The sequence below is a fragment of the Rhinolophus sinicus genome, chromosome 1, assembly GCF_057876585.1.
Source record: "Rhinolophus sinicus isolate RSI-liver-muscle chromosome 1, RSI-T2T, whole genome shotgun sequence".
Taxonomy (NCBI): domain Eukaryota; kingdom Metazoa; phylum Chordata; class Mammalia; order Chiroptera; family Rhinolophidae; genus Rhinolophus; species Rhinolophus sinicus.
The window spans coordinates 190,557,445-190,580,294 of record NC_142501.1 but is presented as its reverse complement, the minus strand read 5'-3'; the positions used below and the strand labels follow the sequence as shown (position 1 = coordinate 190,580,294).

Sequence of the window (22,850 nt, the reverse complement as noted above, 5' to 3'; positions counted from 1 at the left end):
CTAAAACAACGTACTCAGATGAGTAAAATCATCTTCATAAAGAATAAAGCACATAATGCGCATTTATCCAGTACACAGCTGATCACCGTGACAGATTAGGAATTCCACCCTGTCCTCAGACAGTTTATAATCCAATCTAAGAGGAGTTGTATTTGGGATAACAACCATCAAATGGATCCTTTCAGGTGAGAATTACACATGGAGCTAAGAAACCCTCGGACTGAAGCGATAAATAAAAATTTCACAGAAAAATACAGCTCCTGAAATAGTCATTTATGACTGAAAAGGCACGATTCTAAAGTAGCGAAAAATGCATTCTGAGCTGCAATCATTCCATAATTCTGGGGAAAAAAAACAGCAGGAGGAAAGTCATAGAAAGGGGTAACTGCCGAAAAACCTATTTGGCCAGAGACTCCGATTACACATGATGTTAGGAAATGGGAAACAAGACTGCAGGCTCACAGCAGAGGCCAGGCCCCAGGAGTTCCGCGTGACAGGTGTTCAGGAGTTTGTACCTTTCTCAGTAGACAAGTGGGAGCCATTGGAAGGTCTTAAACAAAAAGTGCCAAATACATGATGCATAAAATAAATGTAAATGCAGAATCTAATTATGTAAATTCTAATGGGAAACAAATGACAGACCTCTTTAAAAAGGTGAGTACAAACTCATTTTAAGTTAAAAATAGGAGCTTGAGGAGATTTAGTCCTATAGAATTATCATCACTATAACCCTTCATTAGCTTCATTTTTATAAGTGAAAATAGGCCAGAGGTCGGACAAGAGAGGCACAGATATTACCTTTGAGGATTTGTAATAATAACAAAGCTGTGATAGAAAATCTTGACATTCCTTTCATTTGGGGAGCAATGAAAAGCTTTAACAAAATTATACTGGATTGCATTGATCTGCTTAGGCCAATTCAGACATGCTCTCCTGACTCTGACCTCGAGAAATGTAAATACCATCCATGACACCCCGTCTGCTACAGAAGAAATCTTACTGTTAATCAAGTTATCAGACGACATCCATAAGAAACAAAATTGGGGCCACTCTCAATGGGTAGCCCTCAGAATGCAAGCTGTTTAGCAGATAAGCGGTAGTGTGTACGGTTTGTTGGACTGGCTGGAGGGGTTGTTCATTCCTTCTATCGAATCTTAATGTTTAGATCAGGGAAGACAAACATTACTGGAATTTACTCAAACACAGGTAAAGGACTCCAGAAGTGACCTTTGAATTTCGACTATGAAGTGATACGGATATTATAATTGGGTACGTGGGTTGTCAGCTACAGCCTGAAGGATATACCTAAACTCAAAGGCTAACTGGAAACCAGAAGGAGCTCTGTATATATAGTCCCTCTGCTGTGTGCCTCCTCTTCCTTCCTTCCTCAACATTTATGTGCCTTGCATTATGCTACACATTTTATATACACGAAGTCACTGAATCCTCAGAACAGCCTCATTAGGTCAATTCTATGATTATATACCCCTTCCTTGTATCCTGTCCACAGGCACAAAATGATTTTCTAAAATCATACAAATACTTAGCATCACAGTTGGAGAGAGAAGCCAGGTAGTCAGTTCGGAAAACTACCCTCTTAACAACTACACATACCATCCTCTGTGCCTGTTACACGTTTGTAACATGTATGTCCATTTTTCAAATGTATTAAGCCAGAGCAGAACTCATGCCTTCTAGCACACATGTGCACAATAAATCTGAGATAGTTAGAGTGAGATTTTATTTTTGGAAACCATGAAATTGTTTCCTGATGAAGAATTTCCTAAACTGATGGTATCCGGCATCCATTAAAAATAGGAATACACATTGAGAATCCTTTTCATTTAAAATACATTTTAAAACTATACAAGCTAAGGTATTTATAAAACAAGAGATCTTCAAAATTCCTCAATGCTAATCTGTGAAATTAAATATAAACAGAGATATATAGAGTTTCTAGTAAACCCTATCAACCACTTTCTTTTTAAAAAAATCAAACACTGTGTCAACAAATCAAAGTGAGATGCTAAGGGGAAAAAATATGGTTGAGGGGCGAGAACAGAAAACAAAACCAGGATGCTATTATTCAGCTCTATACTTAGGTTTAACAAGAGCTATCAATCTTTCTTTTCATGAACACTAAATTGAGAAGAAAAAGAAAAATACAGATCAGTCTTCATAACCAGAGGCTAGAAGAACTTCACATCCTGAAAACCTGAACTGACAATCTGAGGCCTCTGTAACTCTCTGAAGGACTGCATGCATTTTACTCCTCAATTTTTCCTTCGTTTTAATCACTTTGCTCTGTGGCGTCCTGACAAGCACTGATGGAGTGCTGCAGTCCAGGTGCTTGCCATTCAGAGACAAAGGGTGACAACCACACTTTAATCTCTAAATCTTTCCAAATAATTCATCTTTTCCATAAAGCTGGTGCTCAATCAGAGTAACAACACTACAGAATCCTGAGGAGGAAGAGAAAAAGAAAAATACAAAACACCGGAATTTAATGCTTCTTGGTGGTTTGACATTTTCTTCTTTATTTTCAAGTAGGCTCTTTCTGAACAAAATATGTTGTGTGCCATCAATTATATATATTTAATGCAGATGAAAACCAATATATTAACAAAATATTGCACTTTTGCACTGGCAGCAATAGGATTAAAGGAATGGTCATTTATTCAACAGATAGTTATCATGTGATGACGATGTGTTGACACTGTTTTGGCACCAAAGACTTGATAATCCTGGATAAGCCAGAACATGTTGATGCCTCACTGAGCTTCAACTCCAGAGGAAACGAGAAACCTGTGAAGGAGGGATCACCTTCATGTGCTAAGTGCTACAAAGGAAATGAGCAGCAGACTGAAAGAGAAGAAAGAGCTGGCAGTGGGAACACACTTTAGCACGGGGTCAAAAGGTCTCTCTGACAAGGTAGCACTGAATGGATCTCTGAAAGATGAGGAGACAGAATGGGGGAAGAGCTCCTTGCAGAGTGAACAGCAATCACAAAGGTCCAGAAGAGGCAGAAAAGAACATAGCATGTTGTAGTAACAGACAGGAAACCAGGGGGGCCAGGCATGATGTAACATAGGAAGGAAGAATATGAGCTGAAAGCTGGAAGGTATGAGAAGGTCTTGTAGGTCATAATAAGGAATAGGGCTATATTTTGGAATGGGAAGCTGTTAAATGTACTTAAACAATGGAAGTACAGGATCTGATTTACATTTTTAACGGTCATTAAGTCTACTTTTTGGAGAATGGTTTGGAGGGACGCTAGGGCAGGTATTGCCAGACAAAGAGGGAGTATTACAGATCTGGCAGGACATGATGGAGGCTGGGGCTAGGACGATGTTAGTGAAGAAGGAGAGTATTCGACTGCTTCATGATCTATTAATATTTTGAGTTTGCAACAATAGAGCTTGCTGACCAACCGGATGGGAAGACATGAAGACCATTAAAGAATACCTTACCAGGAGACTACTTGCCAGTGAAATACTTTCTGTGTGCTACAGAGTGAAGTACAAAAGTTCAATCTCATATTACTTAAAACAGAATATTCCAAAATGAGAAAACATCCCTAATTAAATTATACATACAGAGAATGCACCAGTTTCTGTTTTTTGAAACAAATTTTAACAATAGAATTTATAATAAAAGACAAATGTAAACGATGATTTAGTTACAAGTTCAAAACATCAAGTCAATCATCAAGTGATTAAGAAAAATTATCTATTTCAAGGAAATAGAAAAACAACCAGGTAAGTCTATAGGTAGTATAAGTCTATAGGTAGTAAAGTCTATAGGTAGTATAACTACAATTGTCAAAAAAAAACAAAAAAACTAAAAACTTATTTTTTGGGGGATGGGAGATGAGGGTAAGGGGGATCAAATATATGGTGATGGAAGGAGAACTGACTCTGGGTGGTGAACACACAATGGGATTTATAGATGATATAATACAGAATTGTACACCTGAAATCTATGTAATTTTACTAACAATTGTCACCCCAATAAATTTAAAAACCAAAAACAAACAAACAAACAAAAACCTTATTTTTAGCCTGCAGCATGCCTATGATATATTGGAAAGCTCTAGGAAGAAAATCTTATATTTCAAATTCCCTATTTCATCTTTGTATAAGTGGTTTGAAAGGTAGGTCTAGATGTCCAACTATTTAGAAGAATTATTCTTAAAAAAGTTATAAACTTATTTACAAGTCCATTAATTGCCTTGTTATTAAATTATTTTAATAAATGTTACAGCCAATTCACAGATTATTCAGGTACTTTCTTCATCTTTCTGATCAGTCAACTCTTGACTACTTCAGAGTTAAATACTGATAAGGAGAAAATTTCTGTAAAATTTGACATTTTTATTGATTAGGTTGAGTGAAGGAAGACATTAAAAAACAATTACTGAAAGAAATCAAAAACATCTAAATGTAAACGATAAAAGTGCTCTGCCATCTTAGTGTCACCCAGCCATTACACTTTGACCAAGGCCAAAATGTTACAATAACATTTATAACACAACTCAGATGTAAAACTCTGCTTCATGCTGAGCTCCTCCGTTTTTCACGTGCAAATCAGCATAATGCCGACTGTCTTGCAGAGCTTTTTATGAGGATTACAATTAATGTATGTAAAGTACCTAAAGCAACGCCTTACACATAGTACATGCTCACTAAAGGATAGCTACTGTTTTCAGAAAACTCTAATAGAGTACAGTTAATCCCAATATAATTCTGCTTAGGGATATCATTTTGAAAAAAAAAAAAAAGGATTTATAATGAAATAATCATTTCAAAGGCTCATGGATCAGGATTAACACCCTAAAGTGAGTTTTTCATCCTATTGTTCCTTTGTTCCAGTAATATAGCTGGATTATACCACCTAGGGACCCAATACTAGGCTCCTGAGCCTCTGAATGCCCACCATCAACTGCCCTATACAGCTTGATCTCTTTCAAATTCTCTTTATTCCAGTAAAACACATCTCATATTTTCCTGCCTATGGTTCTAAAATTAGTTCAAATACATGTAGCATGAGCGTGACGCCTGTGTTTTAGGCATTTCTGTATTCCTAATGGAGCACATGCCTGACACAAGGACAGAGAAAAGCCTATTGGGACCCTGCTCAGAAAATTCCCCAAAGCTAGAATAGGTTGTTAAATCAAATTAATCTCCATCATTATTTGGAAACCATGCTTAAGCTTTATTTTACTTACATACCACACACGAGCACTCACGTGTGCACACAAATGCACGCACACAATCAGAACAAACTGAATTACTTGATATCACGGAGTATGCTGATAGAATATGTACTGAAATCTTGTCAGTTCTTTCTACAGGTTGACATTTATCTATATTATCTCCCCGGTTAGGGTGTCTGTCCCTTAAAGGAATGGGCTGAGTTTCCCATTTCTTGGGAATAACCCCGACATCCTGAAACAGAATTGGTTGGCCGTAAGGTAGACATCAGTGAATTCTGTTGAGAATTCATTCACTCAGCATTCCAGCCAAGTAGTAAACCCCTGATGCAGTTCATAAAATATTAGCTGTGCCTGGAAGCACTTATAAATCCTCAAAAAAAGTATTTCTCTACTACAAGATCAAATCTAACATTTTAAGGGAAAAAAATACTAAAATTTAACCTAATTGTTTTGATAATGAAATAAAGTTGTATCGGATAAAATCTTAAAGGAGCAGAAAGGATACCTTCAAGCAGTTTTTTCTCTGAAGAGAGTTTAGAAGCAGCAGAAGGAGCTTGATACAAAAAGTCACAGAGGAACGTGGACTGGGAGGATTCTTGACTTAACCCGCCTTCAAAATGAATGTCATGTTGAGGAAAATCTAGAAAAAGTATAGAAAAATGCATTTGAAATCTAAAATATAAAGTTTTTCCTTTGCTTATAAATATGTAGGTGAGCTTTGAGCTAGAAGAAACACTACTTCAAATATACCACAGAAAAACATATACAAAGATATTTATTTTACTTTGCAAAAAAACTCCCAAAATAATCACTTGTGTTTATTATTCATATATGAAAATCGGATTTAATTTTGGTGAAAATGATTATGTGGGATTAACCGATTTAATCTTCCATTTGTAAGATTAAAGAAACAGAAAAGATTTATTTCCTATACTTTTTTTTTCTTATAATGAAAGAAAACACAGCCTTAAGCATCTTCCAAGTTTTGGGTAATTATATTTTTCTACATTCTGATGGCTCTTCTTATATTTGGGCTTCAGTCATGTAGTGATATATATGAGAAGAAACCAGGCTAATGAAGGGACAGAGACTCACCCGAGAACTTGTTGTGGTAGAGAAATTCCATTTGCAGACTCTGCCCAGCCTTCTTGGCCAGCAGGTACGGGGTGCTGTGCACGGGGTCTCCAGTCGTGCACATGACATCTGCTCCACTGAACAGCAAAGCCATTGTTTCCAGAACATCCGGTTTCACTACAGCAGCACACAGAGCCTGGTCATTAAAATAAAATACACCTTTTAAGGGAAGAAAATACCATTCTAGCTATTAAAATGAGTGAAAGTCTGACCATTCATTTATGAGATGACGTTTGCATTCCTTTTTAACTAAGAAATCTAATAATAAGTATGCCATGAATTAAGTAATAGGGACAAAAGGTCTGCTTTGTAAGAATTTAAGTTATAACCCAAGACCTCCAAGTCCCAATTCATTGTTTTGGTGCTGTGGTGTTCCAAACCTTCTAATCCATCGTTATTTTTTTTGGAAGAGATTTTTAATACTTACATACTATTATAATGACTGGTACCCAGAAAATTAAAAATATTTCGAATGCAATATAATGATGCATCTACTAAATGTTCTGTCATATGAATATTGTATGTATGTATGTATGTATGTATGTATGTATATATGTATTTTCCAGCCTAATCAGGATCTGTAGAATCTTTAAATTATTGCTGTGCTTTGGTAATTTGAAATAATATTTTTTTTGGGGGGGAGGGATATGTGCAGAGGAGGAACAGTAAGCAGACATAATAAAACATTGTTGACATGTGTCATCACTGCACAAACAGTAGAACTGTTGGGACAGGATTTCTTTTTTCCTTGTGGTAATAAGCTGCTTTCATATCTCTTCTCATCCTCTTTTCCTGTTTCCTCATTTTATTGGCTTCCCCTTTGCTTCCAAACTCTCCGAGTTTGGCACCCCGACTCCCTGACTCTTTAGCTTCAGGGTCACCAGTTACCTCCTTCCTGACTGGTGCGTCTGGATGGATCACTAGTAATTTGCCCTCTGTGATGCAACTTCAGGGTAATCATGAACTATCCCAGTGGGTAGCTCAGTGCGAGTGTAGAGCCAAGAAGTCCCGGGACACATTCACACTTTCAGCCTGGAGGGTCTACTATTAAAATAGTACTTATCTTTTCTACCATGGTTCAGCTGACCTCCAGAAATTTCCTTCACATTAAAGTCACGAATCCTGAATTCTTGTTACCTGACTGTACTAATTTGCTAGGTGATCTTAGGCAATCAATCCCTTCTCCTCTCTGGGACTTAGTCTTCCCACATCTGCAAAACGAAGTTGTTGGAAAATCTAACTAGCTAATGTCCCTTCCACTGTAGTGGCCTTTAATTGCCCTCCCAATCTAATCCTATGTATTTCCTCTCTTGCTCTCTCTAATCATCCTATTCTTTTCCTTCACAGCACTCTGTATGTGACAGTATGTTTACTGAATTTCATCTATGTATGGTCAGTCTCCACTACTGAATGAAGATCACGCTCATGAAGGAGAGAAGCACATCTACTTTTCACTACAGTTGCATCCCCAGCAACTGCAAGAGAACTCAGCAATTGTTATGTGTACATAAATATCCATTCACCAAGAACACTCGGCGGGAAAAGGATAGTTAGTCTCTTCAGCAAATGAAATTGGGAAACTGGATAACCACAGGCAGAAAAATGAAATTAGACCCCGTCTTAAACAACTTACAAAAATTAACTCAAAATGTATTAAAGACTTAAACATAAAACTTGATACTATAAAACTCCTCAAAGAAAATGGGCAGTACTTTCTTTGACGTTGGTCTTGGCAATGATGTTTTGGATATGACACCAAAAGTACAAGCAACAAAAGCAAAAATCAGTAAGTGGGACTACATCAAAATAAAAAGCTTCTGCACCGTAAAACTATCAACAAAATAAAAAGGCAACCTAATGAATAGGAAAAAATATTTGCAAACCATAGAATGGATAAGGGGTTAATATCCAAAATATATAAACACATATAACTCAATTAAAAAAAAAAGCAACCTGATTAAATAATGGGCAGAGGAACTAAGTAGACATTTTTTCCAAAGAAGAAATCCAAATGACCAACAGGTACAGGAAAAGATGTTCAACAGCACTAATCACCAGAGAAACACAAATCAAAACCACAATGAGGTATTACCTCACACCTTTTAGAATGGCTGTTATCAAGAAGAAGACAAGAGATAAGGGCTGGTGAGGATGTGAAGAAAAGGGAAACCTTGTGCACTGCTGGTGAGCCATGCTGGAAAACAATATAGAGATTCCTTAAAAATTAAAAACACAACTATCTTATGATGCATCAATCCCACTTCTGGGTATACATACAAAGGAAATAAAAACAAAATATTGGAAAGGTATCTGCACTCTCATGTTCATTGCATCATTATTATTCAAAATAGCCAAGATACGGAAACAACCTAAGTGTCCTTCAACAAATGAATGAATAAAGATGTGATACACACACACACACACACACACACACACAAATTATTCAGCCATGAGACAGAAGGAAATCCTACCATTTGTGACAACATGAATTAACCTTAACGGCATTATGCTTAGTGAGATGAGCCAGACAGAGAAAGACAAATATTGTATGATAGCACTTTTATGTGGAATCTGAAAAAAGAGCGAATTCAAAAAACAGAGAATGGTGGTTACCAGGGGCTGGAGGGTGGGGGAATTGGGAAGATGACATTTAAGGGTACAAATTTGCAACTAGTAGGAAAATAAGTTAAATAAGTTCTGGAGAGCTAAGTACAGCATAGAGATTATAGTCAATAATACTCTAATATATACTTCAAAATTGCTAAGAGACTAGATCTAAAATGTTCTCACTGCTAAAAAGAAATGATAATTATGTGGTGATAAAAGTGTTAGCTAAAGCTATGGTGTCAATCATATTGCAACATATAATGTATCAAATCAACAAGATGAACACCTTAAACTTATACATTTTATATAAATTATATCTTAACTTTTAAAAGCATCTATTCAATAAAATAAATATATGTTTTATAAAAATTATTCACTAACATTAAGAGTGCCTTGTTTAAGAAGGCCAATGTGGAAGTAAATCCTAACAGGCAGACTTTCCTATAATAGTCTTAGGAAGAGTGCAATAGCAGTAACTAATGTACAACCTACCTAATGTCTTAGCTCATGGGAGCTGTGTGGTGTGTCAGACAAGACCTCATTTGGGGACATCAGTAAATTTATCCACAGATAAGATCCCCATAACCATCAAAAAGAGGCAACCATTGGAGGAAGATATGCCCTGGTTCTCCAAGTTCACTAATGTCTTCCCCAAATCCACAACTTATCTAGTTCTATACTCATTTATTATGGACCTCTGGTATACAGAATCAGATTAATTATAACCCTTGGTCTACAATACTCTGTTATCATTATTCCATAAATGTCTGGTATAATTGGTCAGTTATTTTAATAATATAATTAGCACCCATGAAAACAAAAATGTCTTAATAATTACCTATACAAACAAAATTAAATGTCTTAAGAATAACCTATATAAATTTATGGTTCTCCACTCCCATCCCATCTCCCTGAGGTACACTAGTTTATGTACCCACCCTGAATCCTGAATTGATTGTGTGCAATTGCTTTAAAATCAACTGGCGGCCTCACTTTACTAATACCAGAGGTGCACTAAGAAGAAAAATGTAGTTTATGGGAACTAATCAAAAGAAGAGAAATGTAAATCAATTGCATATATCTTATAATATCTAGAGAAGTGTAGAAAGACCTTTATTTATTTTCCAAAATGTTCAGCGTAATGCTACTTCCCTGGGGATCCTTAGCTAATAAGTACTGCAGTTAAAGGCATACTGAAGAATTAAGAACCATGAGAGAATATATTCTCTAAGCATAAAAACTATAGGCATATAAAAGTATATGTTTTAAATATCTATATGTAGAAGAGCCTCCTGACACAGGAGAAAATGAAGGAGCAATTTGAAAAAGGGGAGAAGGATGCTTAACAAACTCTTTCCCAAAAGGATTGAAACCAAATGGGCAGCATAAAATGGTCACAAAAATAATCTGGAACCACTCAGCCAAAGACAAATGACAGTTCTAACCAGGGCACTAAACAAATACTACTGTAACAATCAACTGAGTAAATGATGTTAATTTTGGTGCCATGAAGTCAGCAATGTACAAGCTGAAGTTATATTGAGTATCCTGGCCCTGAAGGCGGGAAAGTTGCACAAGTTTTAAGAACTATGGGGTATGCCTAAGTTAGCTAGAAACCTCAGTTATGGACGAAGAGTTGATCTGCTATTGATATTGAGTCCTTAAGTGAAACCATGGGAAAACCACTGGTGCAATCTCACAAAAGAAAATAATTTCTACTAGTAAAATATGTTTTATATCTTTTCAAAATCCTTGGCATATATTTTAAAAAATAAATTAAAATCCACGTCTGTGGCTATATTTTATTAGGTACCTTATTTAACTCTTCTTTGGTGAGAGATGCCAAAAGAGTTTTCCTGAATTTTCCTTCTTTGTACTTCTGAGTGATAAAGTTTTTTCTCTTTTCTACCGGTGAGTCCATCTGTAATTCTTCATCTTTTTGAAGATTACCAGCCCAAAAGTCATTTGCTCTTTTATTTCCAATGACGATAAAAAGCTGAATTAACAAAAAATCATAAAACATATCAGTTCCTAAAACGTATTTAAATCTGCAGAAAACTGACTTACATTACAAATTAAAATGGAACTTAGTATAAAATATGCAAAAACACACGAAAGAAGGATCCAACTCTCTCAGGAAGATGGAGTGTGAAGGCAGATGCTATTTCTATTTTAAATACAGCCTAGCTGCTCTTAATCGTGGTAAAAGATTAGCGAGGAAAGAAATTGCAAGCCACACAAATCACAGCAAAAGCATTATTTTTCTGAAGCTTACATTAAGACAGCTTCATTTAAAATGGCTGAGTAGGTGGGCTAATGCGGTTGAGAATGGTGCTGAAACCCAGGCAGAAAATGGAATCTGGAGACAGCCAGTGAGACGTGATCGCAGCTAATGACAGAGCATGGCCAAGATAAAGAAGGGTAATTTTGCCCAATGTTTTCATCACTTTTCTAATATTTTATCCATGCTGGGTTAAAAAGAAAGAACGTAAATTCTGGCTTAACGAAAAAGCTGCCAAGCCTTGAAAAGTAGTTATTACTATTAAAGCTCCCTGTACTTTTATTTTTAAAAATAACTATCTCATTTAGGAAGCATTCTGAAAGTTAAAGTAGAAAGTTGCTACAATCAAATAGACTGTAAACCATTTTTATAATGTGGTGAGAACTTAATCAAAGAACCCCTAAAGTTAGGCATGTCACCCCCCTGCATACCTCCTCCCAGAGATCTCTGCTAACCACTGCCACAGTTAAATCCCACTTACCTCGATGAGTTCATTGCTCCAAATGCTGGCATCCATTTTGAGACTTCTAACCTTGGAATCTTTTGGTCCTAAAGATCTATGTTGTCCTGAAGTCAAAACACAGTTGCATTTCTATTTTAATTTGTATGTAAATATATTTTTCATCTAAAAAAAAATGTGCATGTACGTATACATGGATGTGTGTATTTATATACCTTTTCAACTTAAAACACAACAATATAAATTTCCACCCTGAAGTAGTGGTGGTAATTATACAGAAATTACAAGTAACCACAGTGAGGATAACAGCACTTGCCTTCATCAGCCACCACCCTGTACTGGCATAAGACTGCACTTTTACAAGTGTGTATGCATGAATGTGTGTGTGTGTTTGTGTATGTATGTGTGCATGTGTGTATATACATACGTATAATTTTTTTTCATCATTTGGCAATGAACTAGAAATTGTAGGTAACTGAAAACATTTTATAACGGGTCTGTGTAAATTACACGTGTATGAATACAGATATTATCCCTTTACTCTTAAAAACACTAGCTCCAACTTTAATAAATGTGTACTTGAAAATCTGAAGTGAATTCCTTATTCTGCTTTTTTGGAAGAGAATAGTAAGAGAATAACAGCCAGTATTCTAGTATCATGAATTCGACTCCGCAGTATGAGTCACCATTCAGTCATTACTGGGAACTCAGGCATATGCCAGATGCTTTCTTTCTGAGAAGGAATCAAGGTATACAACACATTATCATTGATCATAAGGACCTTTTGCTTTAGGAGCATGAAAGCTCATTCTCTTTACATTAGGGGAGAGGTTCCTTTCTTACCTTCTTTGAAATGGAAACTACTCAGAGTACGAAACCCTAGAATTCCTGTGACAGGAATTTGCACAGGTTCACATTTACAAAGACCATCCAAAGACGAGAAGGGCAAACTTAGAAGTACACAGGCAAAATGGGAGAGAGGCTGGAGTAGCCTAGACAAGAAACAATAGAATCTGCGTTGAGACAGGAAGAGAAACAAAATGGAGGACAGATTTAGAGATACTGAGAAAATAAAACTGATGGGACTTGGTGGGCTTTAAGGAAAGAGAAAGTGTCAAAAGGGTCTCTCGGGTTTTGGCTTGAATGTAGGGTGGAGAGTATTGCTTCTGACGAAGATTTGGGATATAGGAGAACGTACAGCTAAAACTGTAATGAGTTGGGCAGCACTGAGCGCTCCATTTTTAACGTGTTAATTTTGAGGTATTTGAGGCAAATCCTAGTAGAGAGTCTAGTAGGTAGATAGAACAGTGTGGTTTCCAAAAGAATGAGAATCATCTGCTTAAAAGTGAATGTTGAATTTAAATGATAAATATCTTTTAACATCAGAGTGAAAGAGAACAAGGATGTAACCTAAGGGGACACATATATTTTAGCAGCAGGCAAAGGAAGTAACCTGGAAAAGGATGATCAGAGTAGTAAGAGTACAAGAGGAAACAGTGTCCTGGAAGTTGAGGGAGGATGTAAGTCATAGAGAGACAAATTGGTCAAGAGTGCTAAATATTGCAGAGAAGACAATAAAGATAGGAATTGACCACACCGAAACTGAGAGTTAAAAAACATTGGTAAATGTGGTGAAAACATTTTTACTAGAGTAGAAAGAAAAGAAGGCTGATTACAGGATGCTGAAGAAAAACTAGATGTTAAAGAAATGAAGAAAACCTGTGCAAACTACTACTCTTGAAAGTATTTGTCTATTAAAGGACAAAAGAGACAGAGAATGATACATAGAAGGGAAGGCTGAGTTTTCGGAAAGCCAGTGTTAACAGGACAGATTTAGGCAAGAAGCAAAAGAAATCGCAGTTGAATAGTTACATAGAGAGTGAATAAGTGATGGGGTGAGATCCTAAGCTGAGAAGAAAAGCAGTGTAAGTAGGAAGAATGACCTTGGGCAACACAAAGGCAACCTCTTCCAATGAGACTGGAGAGGAGAAAACGATGGGGAAAATGCAAAGAGGGGGATTCGATGATGCTTTTTGTTGTTGCAAATGATGTTGTTAATCAGCTTGTGAGGCAGTCTACCCTCATATGATGAGAAACGTGGTAGCATGTAGATCTAGAGAGTATCAAGGGTTTGATGCACCTGTCCTGCGCTTTGCTCGAGCTGAGACAGGCACTCTTCCTCTGTGTTCTCTCAAAGAAACCTGTACTCTACACTTGCCCTTATGATCCTCTGCTGTAATTACTATTTATATATTTGTGCAGGAAATGCCTCATCTTATACCTTTTTAATTCCCAGGACCAGTACAAGACCTGGTAGAGCTGAAAAGATGAAATAAAGTTTGGGTTGTGGTTAACTTTCTCCAAGACCTCCATGATCACATACCTAAGCTGGGGTCCCCTGCCTCCACCTCCTTGGACAATTGTCTGAGCTCCCAAATACAATGAATGAGTTATCAGATAATCTGTAAAGTGTTAAGGTCACAATGAGAAAACCGTGACAGCACTGGGTACTCTCATAAACATCAATATGCCTGGAAAATGCTTCTATATAAAAGTTCTCATCATAAGAGATACCAGATCCAGCACACCAAGTTTAGACCTCAGAACAACCTTGATGGGAAAAATAAGTCTTATGAAAATGACTGGGAAAAAAGGACAAATCATACAAAAGAGCAAACGAGTTTAGGGGTCATTCTGAACCGCTTTCACCGAAAATCTAAAACTTTCAACGTTGTCTTTTAAAAATCCATACATGGACCAGTAAGCACAGAAAAACGATTACATGCTTAAAAATCAATTTTTATATCTAAGTCATGCATAAGAGAAGTTTAGAATTGCATTTCTAAAATTGATTTACATGTAATAAGCTTTCTCTGTTTTTATTTCTCATAACCATTAGCTGGAAGGCATTGTATCTGACAATAAAGAGCATTCAGTGCCAATCTGCCACCCAACAGTGAAGAGTGTAACTTATCACGAATTACCTGCACACTTCTTACAGATGACAACACAGAGATTGATAGATGCCCAGTCAGGATCCGGGGCTTTACAATCTGCACAACTCCTGTTGGACTCATTGAACCAAATCTTCTCAGCTACTTCATAATCAGAGAGTGTTTCTGCTATCGATTGCTGCACAGCTTCAATCCACTCCTGTTTCTCCTTTTCAGACTCAGCTGTAAAGCTGAAATAATTAACATTTCTGCATTATCGATCTCCCTTGTAAAGGCCAATTAAGCAGTATGTTCAGTTTGCATATTCATTTCACTCACAAATTAAACAGCAGCTGAAAAATATGCCTTCCAGGCAGTTGAATAGTCTTTTCTGTTAAAAATCATCTAATTTAGAAATCCATTTTTTTCCTTGAATTGTCCACATTGCTTATGACTTTGTTTACATACCTTGAACCAGAATTAACACACACATTTTTCTAACCAGCATATAAAAATTGCCTTTGTAGGTCAAAAGCTTAAATGAGAGGCCATGTTTCCTAAGCAGTGATTACGTAACAAACAATAGGAGACGGGCAGCGTTTCAGGTCTATAGGATTATTCGGCCAAGAAAGAACGCAATGATAGTCTGAAACTAAATTATCAAAAACACCCAACAGAAACTTAATTCTTTTAGTACCAAAACTGCATTCTTTTTTAATTAGAAATATGTATAGATGGCTTTAAGAAACTGAGAAATCAAAAAAGTTTTAAATGATTATTATTCTAACAGAATTCAAACTCATTTTTAGCCATGTTTTGATCTATTCTAATATTAGTGTTTATTGGGTGCCTGAGTGAAGGGATAAAACATTAAACATCAGTTTAATCCTTTGAGAAATATTTCCTGATGTGGCAGGAAATGTGCTCCACACTCAGTCAGTGGCCCACAGAATGATGCTTCACATTAAAATTTTCTGTTCTAAAGATGAAAATGCTTTGAAACATAATGAAAATAACAGATGACTAACATTCTAAACAATCTGTAAGAAAAGTGAGCTGCCTCGATGGATTTTTTTTTTTTTTTGAAGTATCTAGAGATTGGTCACATCCAATATGGTACAATGAAAAACAGACATTTGGTGTTGGCCCCTGGTTCCTGGTATACAGCTTCCAGAACACTTGGAGTCCCCTGAATGATAAAACTGTCTTTTATATGCTAGTAAGGTAACTTGTGGCTGGGGGCCTAGACAGATTCAGGATGGGAGGGAACTGGTTTCCAGAAAGACTAAGGTGTGATTAGAGAGTTGAAACTTTCAGTCAGCCCCACCCCCGCCTCTGGGAAGGGGAGAGGGGTTGGCCATTGAGTTAATCACTAATGGCCAAGGATGTAATCAATCATGCCCATGGAATGAAACCTCAAAAAAAACCCCACCTAAACAAGCGCTCCCAGGTTGGTAAATACACTGAGGTGCTGGGAGGGTGGTGTGCCCAGAGAGGGTATGGAAGCTCTGCACCACTAACCCACTATACCTTGCCCTATGCAGCTCTCCCATGTGGCCCTTCCTGAGTTTCATTCTTTATAATAAACTGGTCACAATAAATAAACTGTTTCTTGAATTCTGTGAGTCATTCTACTAAACTGTCAAACCTGGGGTACACAGGATCATGGGAACCCTGATTTATAACCAAGTTAGACAGAAATGTGGGTAAACCTGGGAACCCAATACTTATGACTGGTGTCTGAAGAAGGACGGTTTGTGGGACTGAGCCTTTAAACCTGTGGGGTCTGATGCTCACTCTGGTAGTTGGTAGCACACTAGGATTAAATTGTAGGACCCCTTGTTGGTATCCAGAGTTGGAGACTTGGTTGATATGAGTAAAAACCCCACATATTTGGTATTGCAGGTGTTATGAGTAGAAAAAGCTCAGCCAATGTCTACATTTTCAGTTGTGGCTTGAGTCTGCATATGTGAAAATAAAGCTTACTATTCTTCATGTGATCATTTATTTCTTAAAATTTGAGCCAGTAGACATATTTTGACAGATAAATTGAGTACTAGACTTGGTAGTATTGTGGAAATTGCTAAGTAATTGTTAGTCCTTCAAAGGCCTCTGACAATTGCCTCTGACCTGCATATTACTGTGTGGTAGATTGATTATTTGTGACAAATGAATTAATATGGTTGAACTCAACAGATACTGACTGATGCCTCTTCTGTGTGTTAAAGCTATGCAGTCATTATAGATTATTTACACATATTAAGAACATATATTAGGTTTCCTGTTTCACTGTCATAATGAATTAATTACTAGAATATCATAATACAAGACATATAACAAAATGCTAAAGCATACGATCAATATGTGCTAGGAGATCCATTAAATTCAGCATCATTTTAAGCTGGAGTTCCTTTTAGGAAATCGTTATAGAGCAATTATAATTAGGACTTGATCTTAAAGGAGGGACAATATTTGATTAGGCTACAAGGTAAATAACAATACAGCTTAAAGACAACGTAATATTCTCTTTGTATTTTATTTCTTCAAAATGTGAAGCTTTCATATATTTGTCGATAAAGAAAAATTAACATACCCAGCAAGCCTATTAAGACGAAGAGGTATTAAGAAAAGAAATGACTGAAATCTCATGAAATTAGTATATTTTCAGGTTGCGTGATTGTTCAAGTTGCTTTTACAAGGCGTTTACATATACTGGCTAATAAATTAAACAGTATGGGAAAGAACATAATTTTACTGAGTGTCCTAGAAGAAAACAAATCACCGCTAGCAACGTAAAAGTACTCTCCCTGCCCCTCCTTCACCCCCCCCCCCCCAGCTTTCCTGCAGTAGTACAAACACAAACTGTTTAAATACGGCTTACCTAAAACTTCTGTAGGGGGTGATTATTTCAAAGGATTGTTTCACAGTTCGGTCCACTTGCTTTACATTTGCTACATTCATAGGAATTATGGTAATACCAAGTCCACTCTTGAAATCCTAGTTTGAAGAAAAATATAAAAAAATAATAAAGAAACCAAAACTATGGATTTTGAAAAGGCAACTATAGTCTCTAAAACCCAATAAATTCTACTAAATTTTACTACACATACGTATATGGAATCAAACAATTGATTAAAAATGCATTGAGAGCCGTTTTCTTATTTTAGGTAGTCATTTTAAATACATGATAACCCAGTGCCATTCTAAGCTCGACAGGTGGTCTATTAATAAAATATGGGTTTCTTTCACATAAAACAGAACTTGACCAGGACACAGATCTTGAAGTACACATGCCTGGCTTTTAAAAGTTGGTCATTTCTTCACCTTTATCCATTCTGTAGAAGAAACTAACACTTACCATGGGCCTAGAAGTTTCCAGGTAGGGAAGCCAGCTGACACAGTGAGGTTACTATTTATATTTAAAAAAGGAGAAATCAAGGCTCATGAAGATAGAATTAGATGGAAAACATACACAGAGAAAGGGACTGAAACCAAGTCATGTGTTCGCTGTTTCTTTGTTTTACTGTGTGGTGGTACCACTGCTCTGTCACATTATTTTTCTCATTTACTCCCAAACAAAGGCATTACTCATTTGACAATTTCATCTCAGCTCCAATATTTTATGACTTTCCTCTTCCTTCAATTAGATTCTTAAAAAGCTCCTCTAATGCTCTTTTTGATATGAAACCTGTCATTTGTTCAACACTTACAGCCACTATGTTTGGCTTGTCTCATAAAAATTAGAAATTGTTCAAAAAGCGACAGAAGCTACATTTCAAAAGCATTAAAGGTGGTAATATATTGTCTCATCCTAAGGGTCTGGGAATTTGATTAACAAATAAATAATCTCAACATGTTAAAAATATAATTAATCTGTACCTCAAAAAATGAATTGTCTATGTGAACAGATGCAGATGAAATGTGCTCTGAATTCCTAAATTAAATTATGATGGGGGAAAGTAGCCATACTAAAGACTGACTACAAAAAATATTGGTCCATTTTCAGTAAGGACAGTTCCGGCAGAGACAGAAAGTAACAATTCACAGGCCTTCTTCTCTTTGTTTCCCCTGCTATACAGGCTAAAAGTACTATTTTCCCATTCCCCTTGCAGCTAGGAGGGGATATATGTCATACTTTTGTCCAATAAAATATAAATAATTCCTCATTTGGGGTGGAAGGGTGGAGGGAAAAGCTTTGGAAAAAGACTTTCACCCCTTGCCTTTCCATCTTCTTCAGAAATAAAATCTAGAAGCCATTTTAGAATGTTAGAATCCTTGAGATGAAAAGCCTCAGGACAAATTCTTGTACTCAGGATGCCAGAGTGAGTTAAAAAACAGAAAGAACCTCGTTCCCTGGTGGCATCAGCTCTCTAGTGCCTACACCAAGAGATTTGTTAAAACAAATAAATCCCTATCTATTGAAGCTATCCTTAAGGTTTTTGCCATTTGATACCAATGCATTCCTGACATAAAATACGTGAAATAATGTTACAACAGATCTTCCCCTGCTTGTAAATGTTTCCAGAGCTTTCATCACAAATGGCAAAAGAGCCTCTCTTCGTTGTTTTTTAATGTACAAGTTTTTAGTTAGAATGAGAAAATGATTCCTTTATAAAACAAAGTAATTGGACATTATGTTTTTCTGACTAAAGAACAAATGGTTCATTTTGTTAGAGGGAACAAGCCAGAAATTGAGAGTGAATAACAGAAAAGATGCAGCGACATGCTAAGTGTTATAAAATAGCTAGAAAAATGTGATGTATTTTCACCTACCAAAAAATAGTGCTTAATGTGATCTCTGGATAAAGGAGGGGAATTAAACGTTTTTAATCCACCTCATTTTAATAAGTTTCAATATATTGGTACAGTGTTATACTTACTTACTGAATGATAATACTAAAAAACATTTCCATTATTCATACCAATGGTCCTGCCGGATAATGTAACTGTTAGAGGAACTCCCATTGCAGGTGATTGGAAAGTCAACTCTCTTTTTATAAATCAGGAAATAAAGTAGGAAAAGCAAGGGAAGATATTTTAAAAACAGCTTTCTGATGGCCCAGCTGGATACAGGGATAACTCTAGAATAAAACAGTTAGACTCCCTGCCCCTCCAAAAAATTTGAGTAATGAAGCTTTTGACAAGAGCCAGGTATCAGACCACTGCTGGTTCTTTTCTCTGACGGGAGTCTGGCCTGCAGGTACTTAGGGCAGGATACACACTCAGACCATCGGACAAGCAGATGATAACACTGACAGCTTTTATGGTAAATGATGAGCCTTTTGAAGGCTCCAACCTGAATATATGGTCCCACATTTCTACAAGCAAGTCATGAAATGTCTACATACAAAGCTTCAATTTCTGTTAAAAACAAATTAAGTGAGGGTCGACCCAAAACTGCAAAATCTCTCCTAAGCAAAGCAAAGATGATTTTTTCAGCCTGGAACAAAAAGAAAAAATCACAACCCATTTATCAGCTGCTTGCCATGGCCATATGGTTTTGAGTAATTAGAGTACCCACTGAACTCACCAGCACAAATGGACTGTAAAATGTACCGCAGAAGAACAAAATAAATGTCAGTGCTCTGGAGTGTTATTAAACATGAAACAACTGCGTTTCTTATTAAAAAATATTTCTGGTGACATTAAGCCATCTTTGCAGACAGTTATTTAGAAAACATCTAGAATAGATCTCATTCCTTGATGCTCATCAAAGTTACCTGTGTTATTTTCTCCCTCCTCCTACCCTGAGATGCTGGTTCCCTGAATCAGAAAGCAGAGCCTAAGAATCTTCAGTTACAAAACAAAGCAAAACTACAACACTGTGATTCTCACATATAGCCAATATTGAGAAACACTGAATTAGACAGCAGAACCAGTTGTAGAATCTAGACAGTAGGAATCTGCAATATTTAAATGTCAGGATATAAACACTTCTCTCTACCGTCTGTAAAGCAACAACAACAAAAAAAAGCATGCAATCAGATTCTACAAGTCATTTGAAATCATTAAGACTACTGGTTAAAAAACAGACTGGCCAGAACTCACAGTGATGCATTGGATTTTGTCAAGATCCTACTTCTCCGGGCTGCCAACCCCTGTGCTAATATCTAGAGGTTTTGAAGCATGAGTCTTCTATAAGCACATACAGGGCACTCCATGATCGGTTTAGTATCTATTGTGTAGTGCTCTGAAGCTGACAAACAGCTGTGGACTCTCAATTGATTTTCTAAATAATTCTGTAAAGAAGGCAGAGCAGATCTAGCCATTTTTAAAATGGAAAATGTACCCTGGCAAAGCAGTGTTTAAGTACTTAGCAAGTGCCAGAAATTGTGCTAAGCCCTGGATCCACACTGAAGCACAACATAGGGTACCTGCCTTGGAGAAGCTTCAGTCTGGAAAGGACAAGACAGAGAACCGTAATGAATTGTAATAAAAAAAATAAATAAATAAATAAAAAAAAATAGTGCATGTAGGGTAAGCACCTAATCCAGCCTAGAAAAGAGAGTGGTGTTCCTAAGATTCTTTCCAAAGGCAGTGACAGTTGACAAATGACAAAACCCAGACCAGTGTGATCAGATACATCTCTCGTGCTTCAGTTCGCTCATTTGCAAAATGGGATAAGAGTAGTACCTATCACACCACTGTGGGGAGGATTATTAATACATTAAAACTTCTTGGATGAATGAACTGCTGGCACCCAGTAAGGGCTACATTGTCCTAGTTAGCAATTATTATTGTTTTCTACCTCTTTAAATTTGAAGCCAACTGAACATATTACCTATTAAAAACTCAGTTACAAGAAAGTGCATGTTTAAAATAACTAGCAAGAATACATAAATTTTTTAAAATGGTATGTAATGTGAATGTTAAACTTTGAAGAAAATTTAAAATAAATTACCCATTAACTATAACCTGATTGTCAGCACTAGTCTCATTTTGAAAAATAGGCACAAGTCGAACCTTCAACCTTTAAAATGCTATAAACTGGAGTGGGAAAAAAAAAAAAAGGCAACAACATGAAAACTAAATGGGTAGAATACGAGACCTGAAAATTAAGTCCGCAAACTGGTTGCAATGACATTGCTAATCTTTTTTGACATCAAAGGGATTATTCATTATGAATTTGTACCAACTGGACAGTTAACCAAGTTGACTATTTGGAAGTGCTAAAAAGGCTGTGTGAAAAAGTTAGACGACCTGAACTTTTCGCCAACAATTCATGGCTCTTGCATCACGACAATGCACCAGCTCACACAGCACTGTCTATGAGGGAGTTTTTAGCCAGTAAACAAATAATTGTATTGGAACACCCTCCCTACTCGCCTGATCTAGCCCCCAATGACTTCTTTCTTTACCCAAAGATAAAGGAAATCCTGAAAGGGGACATTTTGATGACATTCAGGACATCAAGGGTAATACGACGACAGCTCTGATAGCCTTTCTAGAAAAAGAGTTCCAAAATTGCTTTGAAGGGTGGACTAGGCACTGACATAGGTGCATAGCTTCCCAAGAGGAGTACTTTGAAGGTGACCACAGTGATATACAGCAATGAGACATGCAGCACTTTTTCTAGGATGAATTCATGAACTTAATTGTCCAACCTCGTATTATTATAGAAAGCATAAAGCTAAAAACAGATTGTGGAGTAAACAGTATTTTACATTTAGTTTGCTGCCACAGAATGTAGGATTTCAGAAAGCATGAATCCCACCACTAGTTCTACCATAAAAACAGGCATGTTTGGCAGAGAAAATCTGGACACTTGCAAAGGTGGTGATGACCAAGTGGCACTGGGAGTCAGATCTGGGGGAGAAGCCTGGCTGAGCCATTTACTAGCTATATGACTGCTGGCAAGTTATTTAATTAATCTACACCTCAATTTTCTCTCTTATTACAAGACAGTTGTATCTACCTTATATAGCATTGTTAGGAAAAAATGAATGAAGAAATATAAATTGAGGGTCTAATACATCCAGACGATCCTTCCATTTGAGGGTTTCCAAAACCAGAATTTATCTTCAATAAAAATACTTCCATTCTATTTATAATTACTGAAAATAGTCACACCAATAATTCCATATTAAAATCCAGATTAGAATTAATGGTTAAGTATTTACCAAGATACTGATATTCGTTATTTGTACGAATTTGTAGCAACAGAAGCTGGTTGAAACCACATAGTGAAAAGAGCAAAATAAAAGTTTGATCCCCAAGCAG

The 22,850-nt window shown here is 36.6% G+C and overlaps 1 protein-coding gene across 2 annotated transcripts in view; it reads right to left on the bottom strand.

The window, feature by feature from the left end:
• The window catches only part of ARAP2 (ArfGAP with RhoGAP domain, ankyrin repeat and PH domain 2), a 186,826-nt gene that overhangs the window by 99,490 nt on the left and 64,486 nt on the right, over window positions 1–22,850 (bottom strand). For both annotated transcript variants that reach the window (XM_088792544.1, XM_088792541.1), the window contains exons 10-15: window positions 17,512–17,627; window positions 14,682–14,881; window positions 11,719–11,804; window positions 10,770–10,952; window positions 6,311–6,485; window positions 5,721–5,855 (exon numbers count right to left, since the gene is read on the bottom strand). In XM_088792544.1, the coding sequence (XP_088648670.1) occupies window positions 5,721–5,855; window positions 6,311–6,485; window positions 10,770–10,952; window positions 11,719–11,804; window positions 14,682–14,881; window positions 17,512–17,627 (895 nt within the window). The remainder of the gene's footprint in view (window positions 1–5,720; window positions 5,856–6,310; window positions 6,486–10,769; window positions 10,953–11,718; window positions 11,805–14,681; window positions 14,882–17,511; window positions 17,628–22,850) is intronic.